A 12,244-nucleotide genomic window follows, 5' to 3' on the forward strand; every position below is an offset into this window, starting at 1 on the left:
AACCCCAAATGTCGGGACTATTGTCTTGGTGACGTTCTGCATGTAGCACTTTCAAAATCTAGGATATAAAAGCCCAATTCATAAGCTTTCGTTTAGTACAAGAATCATTCAAATCATCTATGTACTTTTCAAATTATGGAATTTAAAACACAACCATCGTTTAAAGGTCTGTCCACGGAACACAAAAAATATGCGTTCTTAAACAAAACAATTCACACACATGTGATTTGTTTTCATTTTGCTGAAAGAACACTCATCTTCTTGTGATCGGTGGACAGAACTTTAAAACGGTGGTTGTGTTCAAAATTCTGTAACTTGAAAAGTACGTGAGTTATTTGAACCGATCTTTTAAAAGAAAGCTCATGAATTGGGCTTTTATATCCTAGGTTTTGAAAGTGCTACATTCTGAACTTTACTAAAACAATGGTTTCGACATTTGCGTTTCGGTTTTTTACGCACCCTGTACGTCAAGGGGACGGGCCGCAAATTTTCTTTTCCCAAACGACATTTGCATTGGGTGTACGCTATGGTATTTTGGACTTTACTTCTCTAAAAACATGAGAAGAAAATATACCATTAGAAAAAAAGAAGTGAATTCGAACGTAATGAAATTTGGACTTAATTTCCCTTGAAGAAATAAAAGAATCCTCCTAGAAAATACCTGCGTACGTATCATAAAAGTATCGTAGAGGGCGCTAAACAACCATGTATAGTCATGGATGTAGTTTGGGAAAAGAAAATTCGCGGGCACGTAATTTCCTACTTTTGGGGCCATGATGCACTCCTTTTGCGTCATCCAACGTCTTTAAAATCAGCCAACAATCTGAGGAGATTTTGTGCTATCATCAGTCAACGTTTTAAAGCTATTCACTAGGTTGGGCCTCGATCGGCGACCATCAGAATTCAAGTACGAGAACTGAACTTTAATACACTCAATAATCGTACATAGCCAAGAGTGAATCTATAACTCGGCAAAGTTGATCAATACTTAAAGCTAAAACAATATTTACTGCATGTCGTGACTTTAGTTTAGTTTAGTTTAACATGTGGCCTATAATTGAACATCACCAAGTTCTGCAATCGTCACATAGTGTTTTTTATACTGTGCTTGGGTAATGTGTTACCAACCTTATGTCGATGAAGGGCTATCCTCATATTTCGTCTTCCGTCAAAGTAAACATTAGGCCTATACTGACATTTTTCTCCCAATCGGACTTTTAGGCTTCATTTTACTGGTGCTGTCGATGTCATTTTCGTTCACTTATGACAACTTTGTGATGGTACTGCTGTCTTGTCATCTTTTGATATGAACTTGAAGATTATGGATGGAAACATTTTCCTGCATTACATGATTTTTGTGCTTACTTATGAAGTATATGCAACAATGTCTGCTCCAGCATGATTTTCTATAATTCAAGGTCATTAAAACATTTAAGTTAATTACATTTTAGTGAAACCAAAGAAAAAATTGCATCAAAGAAAACTAGAACATAAAAATGAAAATCAACCAAATGTTGATTAATCATGACCCAACAATTTAATGAAAATTTCAATCCATTTTAGGTTTGGCAAAGGTTTTTTTTTTTTTTTTTTGGTCAAATGTGGTATGTCTTAAATATTGCAAGAACATCCTTTTGGCTATACATGATGTCAACACTTTCTTAACACTTGGCAATGGGTAAAGGGGTATCTGAACAGTTGTTTTAACATTTTTAAAGGGTTAGTCCAACACTTTCCTACACTGTCAAATTGGTGAAAGGGTAATAAAATGGTTATTCTAACATTTTCAAAGTGCTGGCAGTAGTCGGGCGCTTTTTTTCCGAGTACTGAGTACCGTCGGGTACTGCAGGTTGCCGAGTACGAGTACGAGTAGTGCTACTTCTAACTCCGAGTACAAGTAATTTCAAAACAGCCGGGATGCTCTTACCTTCCTTATTCGGCCCCTCCTTCCCCGTAATTTTGGCTTGCCGACTGCTCGTCTGACAAAAACACGCCCTTCTGAATCTCGCCACGCGGTGGCGCTTTCACAATCACTTTAACCAAAAAATATAACCCAAACACTCACTTTTTAACTCAATAAGTTTTAACCCACAATATCAACCCAGAGAAGTGTGCAGATTTAACCAAACGTGTGTTTTTCGTGATTGCTTTACCCCAAAATATAACCCAAATTCCGGTACCCAAAATTTGGGCTAAATTTGACCCAGGTAATTTTCAGTGCACCCTTTGCGACCGGCATGTTTATGAAATGCCAACACAGTAAGTGTGAGACAGTGGCCAAGTCGGTAGGGTGTCGTTCTCAAAACAACAACCTTGGTGTTGGAGGTTCGAACCCCAGGTTGTCACAACCGACATTTTTTTTGTTTCTAGAGAGCAGTGGGAGGGGGGCGGCTGACAACATGAACCACACGTAACTTTTGACGTCACCCCCTTTGCGACCTGCAGGTTTATATCATACAAAAAAATATTTAAAGAGCTGCGAAGTGATATTGCTGTTAATTTAATCGGTTGAGTGGATATAATTATGTCCACCTGCCCACCCTCTTAAACATGATAAGAGAATATGCTTGAAAAGTACAGGGATTTGGGGGAGGGAATGTGATTTCCCCCTTCAGAAAAAAACTTTGCGACGCCCGTGGTATTAAGTATTAGTAGGTACGTTTCTTAATTGCCCCTAAGGACGTAACATGTACGTCCATGCACGTTTGTTATCTTCTCAGTGATTGCCCAATTCCCTGTCACGTGGCATAGCTATAAGTTCCTTTTACGTTCGGGTTATGAATAGGAGGCGGGCACATTATAAAGAGCCTAATACCTTGAATGAATAACTTACGCCACGGCCTTTTCAATTCATTGGCCGGGGCACAGTGTCACAACACAGGCAATAGAAGGAAGGCCCACCGCTCCACCCTAATTCTATAGAAATATCTCACAGTGTTGAAGCAATGATAGTTTCGTTCGCAACTGTTGGTTTACCGCATTTGAAAAGCGCAGCATTTCGTTCAGGTATTGAACCCTCTACGCAGATAAAGTGCTATAATTATGTAAAACGTCAATCAACGAAAACAAACATGAAAATAGAACACACCATTAAAAAATAACAAAATTTTGGAATATACCTTTCAAAGGGAAACAAATATTAGAAACGCATGTTTACCGATCACAGTTTTGATATCTTACATTGGTATTTGGCTTGATAGATGTATGATCATTATGTAATACGTAGAGCACACAGGATCACCCCACCCGAAAACCGTAGGAGGGGGGGGGGGCAATTAAAAAAAAAACAAGTTCCAAAAGTAATAAATTTGTATTTTAAGACGCAGCTGTTTGGAATACTTAGCTTCATTATGTTGATACACAGGCCATACAACGTTTTTGAAATAATCCAGGGATGAGTTATACCACAAAATGCTTAATTTATGTCAATCACAACGAAATGCCCACCACCGACTACTGTCGGACAAAAATACCAGTATGGGTGGACAGGAACATTTTACAAACCATACCATCATGTTTGTGTGCAACACCTTACATCAACAAGGGCCATAAAACAATACCCATACAGGGGTGGATCCAGCATTTTTCGCGGGGGGGGGGGGGTATATCGGCACCCCTTTGGATCTGCACCTGCCATACTCGTATTTGGAAGGGTTGTAAATGGGGGAATTTAGGACAGTTTGTTTACGTCATGACATAGCTCAACCTAGCATGACGAAGACATGATATGGCCTGTTTCTCAATATAATTAAGCTTCGTATCGTATTTAAAAGCGTGTTCCAACGATAAACAACAAAACGACGGTTGTAATTTAGTTTAGGCCTAAACATCAAACATCCTCTGAGGACCGCCCCTTTGATACTGAATATCACCCCGCGTGGTTTATTAGTTTTTAATGAGAATATTGCAGATGGATTTGTTTGTCTGATCACATTTTCTTTCTTTTGGACGAATCAGCTTATTCCAATCCTAGTCATTAGGATCTAGGAGCCCCTGTTATATAATACCATTGTGAATCTGTAATGCTAATAATTCAGAGTGTGCCGAGAAAGCAAAATAAATAGTTACAATACGAATACAAGGTAAAACTACGAGATGGAACGACTGCGAACTTTACCAGTACTTCCACTGCCGCCGCCTCCACCACCACCACTTCCACCGCTTCTGACCGAAATGCCCCTTTCTCCTCCTCCACCACCACCTCCAGTTTCAAGAAGTGCCCTTTATTTCTGAACAAGTGCCCTTTTTAAAAAAGAAGTGCCTGTAAAAAAAAAGTGGTTCCCGTTTTTTGTGGCATCTGCCGTTTTGGATGCCTTTTTCAGAATTTTGCATTGTATCGCCCTGAAAAAAAAAAACATATATTGGCCCTTTGTGTGCATAATTGTCGGTTTTGAACAGTGCCCCCATCGACAGATGGGACCAGCCCCCCCCCCCACGCTTTTTGATTTGACGGAGGCCAAGTGTCCGGAGAAAAAACCTGTCTACATTTTACAACGGATGTGCAAGTGCCCTTTAAAAAAAAAAAATGACCCCCAATAAAAAATGACCAATGATCAGTGTCAGGGCAAGTGTTGGGAGAAAAAAAACATGTCTACATTTCGGCGCGGATGTGCAGTTCCCCCCCCCCCCAACATCAAAAGCTGGATACGCTGCTGCCTAAGCTTCCAGCCATCACGTGGAAAATCAATGTATGCCATGTGGACCCGATGTCTGGTCAACCATACCATCACGTCTCAGCCAAAAGGCACGCATGTCAATCACGAGTCGCTCAGTGAACTGGGATCATTATCATGTATAATGGCTTATACGGTGTATAGTCACAGCCAATCACAGGGAGGCCGCAAGCGTTAGGTTCACTGCTCTCGTCCTACGTCCAGAGATCAGTGCTGCCCATGGTGGCATAGGTTTTCGTTCGGGAATTAAGAAACGTACCTACTGTAGCCGGTCAATAGGGTGTCGAGAGCAAAGGTTTGCTTAATGATATGTCAGGGACAAGCGACCCATCGTGCTGATGTCACTGAATTTTTAGGTCAGCCTACTTCAGTATCATTATCTCTTTGTACAAAGGGATCAGGTCAACCCTCGCATACACGTATCACAAGGAGTCGATCACGGTTCACAAGATAAAAAAATCTGCAGTTTCATTCCAATAGCCACAACACTATAGCGGACGGCTTGTGACGGACATCGTTAGTACTAGTCTACTGCATGTTCTTCCTGACTAATCGATATGGCTGGCTACAGCGAACTTTTGAGCTTTATGGACATCCCGGTGTTTCGGTTGTATGCGACTTACGCGGCCGCCGTCACCCTAAAGATGATGTTTCTGTCGGCTTGGACTGCGAGGTTCAGACTCTCTCGAAAGGTTGTTTTGGAAGGTGTACCGAGTTTAACTTCTGCTCAGTACTCTGACCATGACCGAGAGGCTACTCATTTCAACTGTACTCACGGCCATGGTCAGAGTATCATAAGGACCCCCCCCCCCCCCCCGTTCGACGCCCAGTTAATGTAGGCCTAAGCCGATGTGATCAAAGTTGAAATTTTTACAAAGCCAAGCACCTCTCTTTATTAAACTTGTTAAGTCAGTGGTCTCGCTAAAGTTTGCGATACATACGGTATACTGCGTTCACTGTTATTTACTTACACTTACGATTTAATGGGAATAAGTAGCCTATCAGACTTCATAAGCCTTTTTGACCCCCGTATCTCTTCCAGCACTAAGCTCATGTTTGAAAGAATTTGTAGTCTTGGCATTCACAACATAACTTGGTAGATCGTTCCAGGTGTTGACTACTCTCCGGGAGAAAAAATCTTGTTTTCATCTCAGGGCTTTGTTCATCCCAGTCTTAAAGATCTTCATAAGTAAGATTTGAGGCTTTGCATGGTGGAGATACTAAACAATGAAAGGTTTGCGGAAACACCATGTGCGAATAATTTCTCAACTAAGAGAATGGTTCTGAAAAGAACCAGAGGTATAAACTCGCCTTGGAGCTTGTTGCCTGATGAGTGGTATACACCTTGACACCTTGACGCCGGCTTGTCGGAGGATGCGTCGGAGATGATGAGAAGCTGGACCTATGTATGTACGAGTGACTGAGGGAGATACATTGGAAGGACCTTGGGTAGAGGAGACCCGTTGGTCAGGTTTGCTGATCTTGATGCGGTTGGATTTGTAGCCGTTCCGTTGTAGTGACGCCTGGATGTGCTTGAGTTCACGCTTGAGGTTGTTTTGGTCGCAGACATCAAAGGCTCGCTGTACTAGGGTCCGGTTGACCGATGATCTGATGCTGGGGTGATGAAACCACGGTTGGTGGAGATAGGGTGCCATCCGGTTTCCAGGAGATCATGACGTCCAGGAAAGATATGTTCTTGTTCCATGGTGAAGCTGATGCTGGTGTGTTGCTGGTTGAGGTACTGGAGGAAGTCTTGGAGTTTGTCCTGGCCATGGGGGCACACTACGAAGGCGTCATCAACGTAGCGTAGCCACAGGCTCGGCCGAAGATCCGCTGTGAGGAAGGAGGAAGCTTTCGCTTCTGCTACACAAGTGTTTTCCCTCTTAGAGTTTAGGCACTCTCCTGAAGACGGTCAGAGCATACTGACCGGAACGTCGAGTTTATACCTCTGGTTCTTTTCAGAACCATTCTCTTAGTTGAGAAATTATTCGCACATGGTGTTTCCGCAAACCTTTCATTATTTAAAGATCTTCATGTTGTGTCCTCTTGTTTCTGTTGTGTTGGAGATTTTGATTGGCCCCACTGTACAGTAAATTAACCTAAATATGCTTTGCAGGTCATGATCTTGATCCGAAGGTGTTCTTGAATTGTTTGGGGTTCGGGTACGACCCGATCACCTTTTTGAAATGGTACATATTAATATGTCTTCCTTTGTTGGGTGTAGAATGGTTCGAATAATGATCTTCTTTATTTATTTTTTTTCCAGACCATAATACTCCGCGGGTTTTATCTGAAACTGGTTTTGGTATAACTAGTAACTTTGAACATATGGACCATGATACCGTGTAATACTCTGACGTCATGATGATATCATCAGTTAGCAAGTTACAAGCGATGTTAGTTGAAACAACTTCTTTCACTTGTAATTCTTGAACAAAATAATCAATGATCTTCGTATTTTGCAATCAGATATATCATTAATTGTTTCCGAAGGTCAACATATATAGGTGAATTAAAAACACAGACAGAATCCTCGAAATCAAAACGAAACTATTTTCTTTCAAACGATTCACGGGATGATGATAAAACCTGGTATGTGACGTCATCATTACGTCATCAGGTATCAATTAAATTACAAAAGATTTGGGGTCAAAATTTGAAGAATTGCTTTGAACTATAACTTTTCAGATGAATGCCAAGCGTGATCTTTGTTAATTGTATTATGCTTGTATCAGATCAGAACTATTGACTATGCCTGCATGCCAAGTGTATCATGGTGGCCTGACGGTAGCTCAATCTAATCTTCTTGAGTCTATTCAGAGACGTGCAATGAAAATCATCCTACCTGATCAATCATATTATGCTGAAGCATTGGAAAAATTCAATATTCAATCTCTATCAGCGCGAAGAAAAGATATATGTAATCCTGACCACAGTCTTAGTCATCTCTAGTTGCCTAAACCAAGGGCAGCCACCATGCCATACAACTTAAGAAATGCAAACACCTTATGTCCTCCTTTGTGCAAAACAAATAGAATGAAGAACAGTTTTATCCCCTGGTGTTTATATAACTTGCAGTAATTTTAATCACACACTTTTTTAATTTCAGAGATGTGCAATGAAAATCATTCTAACTATCGATCATATGCTATTTTAGTTTTACCCATGGTGTTTTTATAACTTGGAAGTATTTTTTTTGGGCCCTTTAGGTTTATTGAAGCAGTAACAAGCACTAAAGGCAATAAATAAAAGTAGTGTATGGAGGGGAATATACAATGATCAAAATGTTTCGTTCTTAATCTGATGACCTATGAAATTTATGAAAAATATTTGTTTTGTGATTGAATGTTTTGATAGGTATTCATGAACCTTGAGGACGCAGAGGGTAAGAAGGAGAGAGTCAGAGAGGACGAAGATATTGAACGAATTCGAAGGTATTATTATGATGATGCTTTCGGATTAAAACAAAAATGTCGACAACGTTTTCGACTTGGGAAGCGAAACGAGATTAAATGAACGATTTCACGATGGATTGGAATGTTTTTTTCACATGAGCGTTCAGCGAACTTAAAAAAAAGAATGTTAATATAGTTAAAATATGCAGAGGCGTGGCCGGGAGAGGATAAAGGGGTATTTGTTTTAGAAAAAAAAGTGTTCTAGTACCAGCGGCCTTTTATTAACGCCCTTTTTTTAATTTCGCGCAACCGTCGGCAGTTGTGCCGCCCCGATTGGTTCATTTTGTTTCAGGGCATTTGAATATAAAATGAGAGTGATTTTCACTCTAAATCGTCTGGTTCTTAGTTATGCTCTTCCGAATTTAGAGAGTGAAATAAATTTGGTCCTACAACTTAAATCTTTTCATTCCCCCTCCTCCCCCCCCCCCCCCAATAACAGGTGTCACCGTAACGACTTGGAGAACATCGTTCCATTTCTGGTCCTGGGTCTGCTGTACGTTCTGACCGGACCCAGCGTGTACGCAGCCGCCTGGCACTTCCGCGCGTTCGTGGCGTCTCGTTTCGCCCACACCGTGGTCTACCTGATGCACGTGCCTCAGCCGACTCGCTTCCTCGCCTGCCTGGTAGGGTACGGCGTCAACGTGTCGTTTGCGGTGCAGGTGATCATGAACGGCCAACTGTAGGTTTTGGGATTCGACAAAACACGAGGCGGAATCCAACAACAGGAGGTCGGCTTGGGGATTAGATATCAAGGAGGGGGAAAGGTTTGTTAATAGATGTCAAGTAATTTCCTACTTTTGGAGGCCATGATGCACTCCCGTTTGCGCCATCTAAAGTCTTTGAGATCAGCCAACAATCTGCGGAGAACTTGTGCTGTCATCAGTGAACATTTTAAAGCTAGTCTGTTAGTTACAGACGACACTAGAATGACCGTCGATCTGCGACCATCAGAAATCGCGAACTGGAACTGAACTTTAAAGCACTAAATAATCATACATAGTCGAGAGTGAATCCAACTCGACAAACCTAATCAATATTTAAACAATATTTACTGCATGTCATGACCAGCAGGGGCGGCGGAACGCTTTTCAAACTGGGGGGAAACACCAAAAAGGGGCACTTGCTCAGAAAACGGGCACCGTCGGTGTGAAAGTGACGAAAAAAGAATATGGTCCCGTTCATTTTGCTATATAAACTTATATGACGAGGAACAAAATAATTATGAATATGTTGTCCATCTTTCTCTTTGTGTTTCTTTTACTTAGCTGTAGACAGACAGTTTTTTGTTCGCGCGAGAGGCAACCTCGTTCCCCATGGGTACGATCTTGCTGCGCCATGTTGTTTCCCATCATGCCTTGAGCGATCTTAACGAGCACGCGCCCATGGAGTCGAGGCCGCGAGAGAGGCACTATTAACCTATCGATATCGCCGTTTGCAAGTAGCCACACCCCTTAGACAACCCTATGGAGTTTGTGTACACTAAGTATTGTTCGTCTCAAATTTTGCGCGTTCCGCGTCCATTTGTTTATCATATAATTGGACAATATCTATGGACAATATTTCACAAGCTGCGTTTACGCGATTCATAACGCGAATCTACCGCGATAGGTCCATTGCTTGCCAGTTCAACGACCGTTTTGTTCGCGTGAAGAGCACTATTATTTTTGGGGGCCAGTTTTCCATCTTGAGAAGGGGCACAATAATTTTAATGTTGCGAGCGGGGAACTAATTGTGCTTTCGAGGGGCAGTTTTCCGTCTCGAGAAGGTGCACACTCTTGTTAATGCGGGAGGAAACTTGTTTTTGGTGGGCGGTTTTGCATTTACAGAGAGGAGACAATTTTATTTGTAGCGATCACATGTTTTCATGATGCGTGTGCGTTTGGGGGCAGTTTTGTTTTCATCTCGAGGGGCACATTTATAACCGCGAGAGGGGAACGTTTGTTGTGTTGGGAACCCCCGCCCCCGGTTTCGCCGCCCCTGGACATGACTTTAGTGCAACATTATATTGATGATCACCACCTTCTGCAATATTGGTTTTCTGTCACTGTGTTTTGGTAGTTTGTTAACAACCTTCTGTTATTAAAGGGCTACTTCTCGTTTTCCATCAAAGTAAACACTACTGACATTTACTTCCCAATCGGACTTCTATGCGTCATTTTACTGGTGTCGATGTCGTTTCCTTTCTCTTGTGACAACTTTGTGATCATAGTTAGTTACCGCTGCCTTGTCATCTTTTGATATTAACTTGAAGATCAGTCGATGACAAACAGGATTTTTGTGCTTACTTATGAAGTATACAATATACAATAATAGCGTGATTTTCTTTAATTCAATGTTATTAAAACATTTTTAAGAATATGTAATCTGAATATGTGAAACTTGTTAAGAAAACTGTCCATAGCTACTTTGCATAAATAAAGGAAAACCAGAGAAAACATTGCAAGGAAGAAAACTAGAACAGAAAAATGAAAACCAACCAAATGTTGATTCATAACGACTCACTTTTTTGTATGAAAATTTCAATCTATTTTTGTTATTTTCAATCTGGTAGGTCTTAAATATTGCCAGATTATCCTTTTAGCCTATTCAGAACTTTAAATTCAAAGTGTTTTTTTTTTAATTCACTACCAGCGGCGTAGCCAGGGTTCTCATCATAGGGCAGCGAGTGGCTGTCCACCACTGATTATTCACCGTTCTACGAACCGATGAATGCCTATTGAGTACAATGAAACGTGGACGTGTAATCTGTGCTGCTCAGCTCAATAGCTTCTAATGGCATTCCATAGACAGCCATATAAATTGCTTCTTTTAATAAAAAGTTCATAACTCCTGGTAGCATGGCTCAATTTCAGTAATTCTTGTTTGTTAGACAAGTGGAAGAAGATGCTCTTTTCAGGTATACCGTATATTCTTCAGAAAGTAAAATCATAAACTTTGCACTGAGCTATGGAGCTATTATTTCACTTCCACCTTGTTTATAGTTTATATTTGGAAGAAATTAAATCACTTTGTGCTTATTTTGTTTGCAATTTTCTAATAATAATACTGACAGTTCTATCAAAATGGATATCAAATTTACGACTGTTTTGTTCAGCGTCATACGGACGCTATACTTTTAGTGTGTAAATATAGGTTGTGGTGAGTCAGTAGTACTGCCGTTAATGGTCAAGTGTGGACGTCTTTTTATAAGTAGTATATACCTTGTGCATTATGGCGTCCTTACCAAGAAAGCCATTATTATTTCAAGTTGTCTCTTCTATCGGTCATGTATCAAACATTAAAAACTCCTGTCATTTTGCTTAGAATTATTATCGGACATGTTCAAAGTACAGCTATGTGATATTTCAGAGGAGATTCGTAAGTCGGTGACGAAAATCGTCAGCTGAAACAAACACAGGTCAAGTTGAAAGTATAAGAACACTGACTGGCTGAAAGGGGAATCGTTTTTCCACGCTGATGTGGAAGACTGGCTTTCAAAAAGAAGTACAACGAGTAAATCAAGGGTGACATTCGTTGAGGATGCCACATCATCCGGGCCTGCAGGGGCGGATCCAGGAATTTTCGCAAGGGGGGGGGGGGGGTTCGTCAGCCAAAAAATCTGAAAATGTTCACAGGTTTTTTCTCTGGAAACTTTGCCTCCGTAAAATCCAAAACTGGAAGGGGGGGGGACTGGTACCATATTTCAATAGGGGGCGCTGTTCAAATTCGACGATTATTAAGGCCAAAAAAAAATAATAAGTCGGTCTCTTACGGAAGTGTATTTAGGACATGACCAAAAAAAAGATTCCGGCCCTCTATTTCGCCTGGGCGGATTACTAATTCGCCCGGGCGAATTATTATTTCGCCCGGGCGGATTACTAATTCGCCCGGGCGAATTACTATAGGTTTTCTCGGTCAATTTCGGCAAATGAGCAGCCAATTTAATTTTCGTGCGTTCGAATTGAAGCTATTTTGCCTCTCCAGTTGTTACTGCGTTTCAAATTCAGAATTCGGCCATTCAATTTCGTTTTGAGGCATTCAAATTCCTTTAGCACTGTGTTCAATTTAGCATATCGTCATTCTTTTTCGTGACACACAATCATCATTCAATTTAGCAAAGCTGGTTCGACTGGAGAT

General features: G+C 41.0%; 1 protein-coding gene across 1 annotated transcript; it reads left to right on the forward strand.

Annotated features, from left to right (window-relative positions):
• Positions 1 to 4,858: 4,858 nt before the first annotated feature.
• LOC119737837 (microsomal glutathione S-transferase 1-like) lies at positions 4,859 to 11,191 on the forward strand. Its single transcript, XM_038212458.1, has 3 exons — positions 4,859 to 5,365; positions 8,031 to 8,107; positions 8,568 to 11,191. The coding sequence occupies exons 1-3, from the start codon at positions 5,231 to 5,233 to the stop codon at positions 8,809 to 8,811; spliced, it is 456 nt and encodes a 151-aa protein (XP_038068386.1). The 5' UTR covers positions 4,859 to 5,230; the 3' UTR covers positions 8,812 to 11,191.
• Positions 11,192 to 12,244: the final 1,053 nt, after the last annotated feature.

The sequence above is a fragment of the Patiria miniata genome, unplaced genomic scaffold (assembly GCF_015706575.1).
Source record: "Patiria miniata isolate m_02_andy unplaced genomic scaffold, ASM1570657v1 HiC_scaffold_3, whole genome shotgun sequence".
Taxonomy (NCBI): Eukaryota; Metazoa; Echinodermata; class Asteroidea; order Valvatida; family Asterinidae; genus Patiria; species Patiria miniata.